Below are 3,046 nucleotides of genomic sequence, written 5' to 3' on the forward strand. Positions count from 1 at the left end.
CAAGGTACTGGTAGAATAATTCGAGGTAAACTTTTGTTCTTATTGTCGGTGCATTTGTCAACAAGCTAGGGTTGATTGCTCTTGCGCGGGTCGTCCCAGGTTGTGACCCGGTTAATGTGGTCGATATAGAATATCCTTCCTTTGGCGTCGGTCTTCTCTTCCCAACCGACTGGGAGTGGGGTGGCACATAGTGGCGCTGCGTCTAAATCACTTCCCGGAGACGAATTTCGTGTGGCATCTTCTCTCTGCTGACAAATGTACTGCAAGAGCGCTTCGCAATAAAGATCGCGAGCATCTTGGTTTGAAAAATTCAACCTTGCTGTGGACTTCCAAGGCATCGTATCATGCTCGCCTCGAGGTGTTTCGGCAGTTGATCGTCTCCCCATTACAAGAACGTTTGGAGGCTTAGGACTGCAACGAAGAAGTGTTAGTATTTCAAAGAGCAATAAACATGTCAAGAAGTTTTTGAGGTACTCACTCACGAATCCGAATCGTTGTACCAGGTGAGATCCTTTGCGTCTTCGGATGCATGGCAGGGAAATTAGTACTCGCGGTGGTAGCGTGGAGTCGATCGCTTTCCTATCGTTGCAAGGTGACAATCAGCAAAGCGAACCAATGACATGGATAAACTGCCACGTACTTTGTTATGGTAATCGGTTATCCGACGATTCATGTTGGCAATCCGAGCTTCGTGTGCGGCACGTTCTTCGCGCATCCGTCTAGTAAACGTGCTCAGTGTATCACTTCGCGGCGTTCTAGAAAATATTGAGCATAGCTGTTAGTCACCACCGTTGTCCTGAGACCAAAGCAGAAGTTCACTTACGTTGGACTACCACTCTGAAGTTCATCAACTTAATATCCACAGGGACCACACTGTTAGTCGATGAATATTCCGCTAAAGCAAAGCTTTATAACACGAACCTTTTCCACCGCAGTCAATTCCTGCATGTGTGTACGCTACCACGTGTTGAAAGCGTCGAAGCTCTGCTTGTGTCTGGAATCTACCGCCAGCGTTGCGCTCGTCGAAAGCACAGAAGCCAGCATGCGTGGCACGATTCATGATTTCGATGCTAGAAGTATAGTGATCCTTTGAACGCGAGTCGATCAAGTTACGCAAAAGATCTTAAGTTCTCCTTTGAGTCTAGGATTAGAGCTACTTTGACGCACCATCGCACTCGTCCCCACTTCACGTTCACTATAAATACGTTCTTCGCCACCTTGGTTACTCGTACAGGATTGGTATCAGCACAAACACAATATTCTATGCGACGACAACTTACCCGTCGAGATAACCACCAAACGCATGAAAACCATCTCAGTGGTTCAATGGTTCTGGAAGCTCCCTTTGATTTAGCTTTATACACACCTGAATATACGCAGCTTGATTCATCAACCAAGAACTTCCGTGACGGTGACGCTGCATGGACACGATTTCTAGCTACCAGACCGTTGTTGTACCTCCCTAATCGATCTCCGATCAAGGATGAAGACCCGATCAACCGCCACCGTCGACTTTGGACGCACCAAGAGCTCCAAGATTTTGGAGATGCAGTAGAAGAACGAACCCACGCTCAACTACGATTACAAGAACGCACTTTGCGTCGATGGAAACAGTCTGCTACCGATATACAACGCTGTTTCAGAGGCATGCGCGACAGGTTGTACGTGCTTCGACTTCGGCAAGAATTGTTTGAACACGCACTCACCTTGGAGAGAGCTATGGAGCTTGCTCGCGAACAACGAAAGCAACGCAAGGCTGCTGGTGTAATCCAACGCGAGTATAGATGTCACCGCGAGCTGGTGATGCGTCGACAACGAACAGCAGCTATATTGCAGGGTGTGTTTAAACGCTTCATGCATCGACTTAGGCGATGGCAGGCTGTATTGGTAGTGCAGCGAGTTGTTCGTTGTTTTCTGTGGAGATCGCGTTGGCAACGATACAGACAACAGGTGAGGAAAATGTTAATTGCAGCAGCAAGACAACAGCAACTTGCACTGGCGACGGAAACTTTTCAGCGAGTACGCGAGAATGTTTTACTTCAGCGTCAGGCAGAAACGTGGAGTTCTCATTCAGAACGAATGCAAATGTTGCTGCGGGTACGCCATCGCAAGCAGAACCTGCAAGTTTCTCCTTCATGTACGTGTATTGTTCCCCCGCTTCAACGTATAGCAAAGTGCAGTATACCACCAAAGCGTAGTAAGAAATCGACCAGACCTGTCAGACAACAACAACAGAGCTTACCATCCATCTACTCAGCCAGTCGCGGAGAGTAAGCTTGGTGTTATATAGATTCCAAACTGATTCTCAATGCCTATCGTAGTCTGACTCGCAGCCCCTGAGCTGATGAAAATACGATGATAACAAAAAATGTAGAACCCTGAAAACATTTTAGCAAAACTCCAAAATATTCCAAACCATTCTTCACTATTTCGAGTAACCTGCTCGAAGGCTGCCACAAACTCGGGATATAGCGTTGGCTACAGGACAAGTTGAATGCCCATTCGACTCGGATAGCATATCAAATCTTTCGATGACCACATCCAGCAGCATTGGTGGCAACCAGTTTTGGTGAATGAGCCAAAATTGTTCGAGATGCTTCGCAAAACGTAAGAGTTCTGGACGATGCTCCTGCTCGGTAGACCTCGCAAAATCCACTTCTTGTGATGATCCAACGAGATCACTCTGCCCATGTATGTTGAGTGCCGTGATGGCTTTCAGGGCTTCGCAGAAATTATCCATATTTTCTAATATATCGCTGCCCAGTGCGTTGATCCGCTCTCCTGTAGTCGTTTCCAAAAGCTCGTCGTTGTCGTGAGCAGCCACTAGCTGCGTAGTAACACACACTTGCGTTAGTGCGGCCTGAAAAAAATTTCGCCGTAATTCCAATTCAAGTGCACGGTGTTCCAAAGAATTGAGTGCCTTGCAGTTCTCGTAATATGTGGACTGCTCGTCACTGGTCTTGTTGTACGTATCTTCAAACACTCTCAACTCCAGCTCGTCAGCGTCAAACCACTGCTTCTCTGTTTCAGCCCGGCAATCGGCCAT

At 47.4% G+C, this 3,046-nt stretch overlaps 1 protein-coding gene across 1 annotated transcript; it reads right to left on the reverse strand.

The window, feature by feature from the left end:
* Positions 1 to 65: 65 nt before the first annotated feature.
* Positions 66 to 1,060, reverse strand: PPTG_08331 (hypothetical protein; the record flags this gene model as incomplete). The annotated part of the gene is made up of 5 exons (XM_008903326.1): positions 66 to 411; positions 479 to 579; positions 641 to 755; positions 824 to 851; positions 922 to 1,060. 5 exons carry the CDS (start codon positions 1,058 to 1,060, stop codon positions 66 to 68), a joined length of 729 nt encoding a protein of 242 aa, XP_008901574.1.
* Positions 1,061 to 3,046: the final 1,986 nt, after the last annotated feature.

This window comes from Phytophthora parasitica, assembly GCF_000247585.1.
Source record: "Phytophthora parasitica INRA-310 unplaced genomic scaffold supercont2.15, whole genome shotgun sequence".
NCBI lineage: Eukaryota > Oomycota > Peronosporomycetes > Peronosporales > Peronosporaceae > Phytophthora > Phytophthora nicotianae.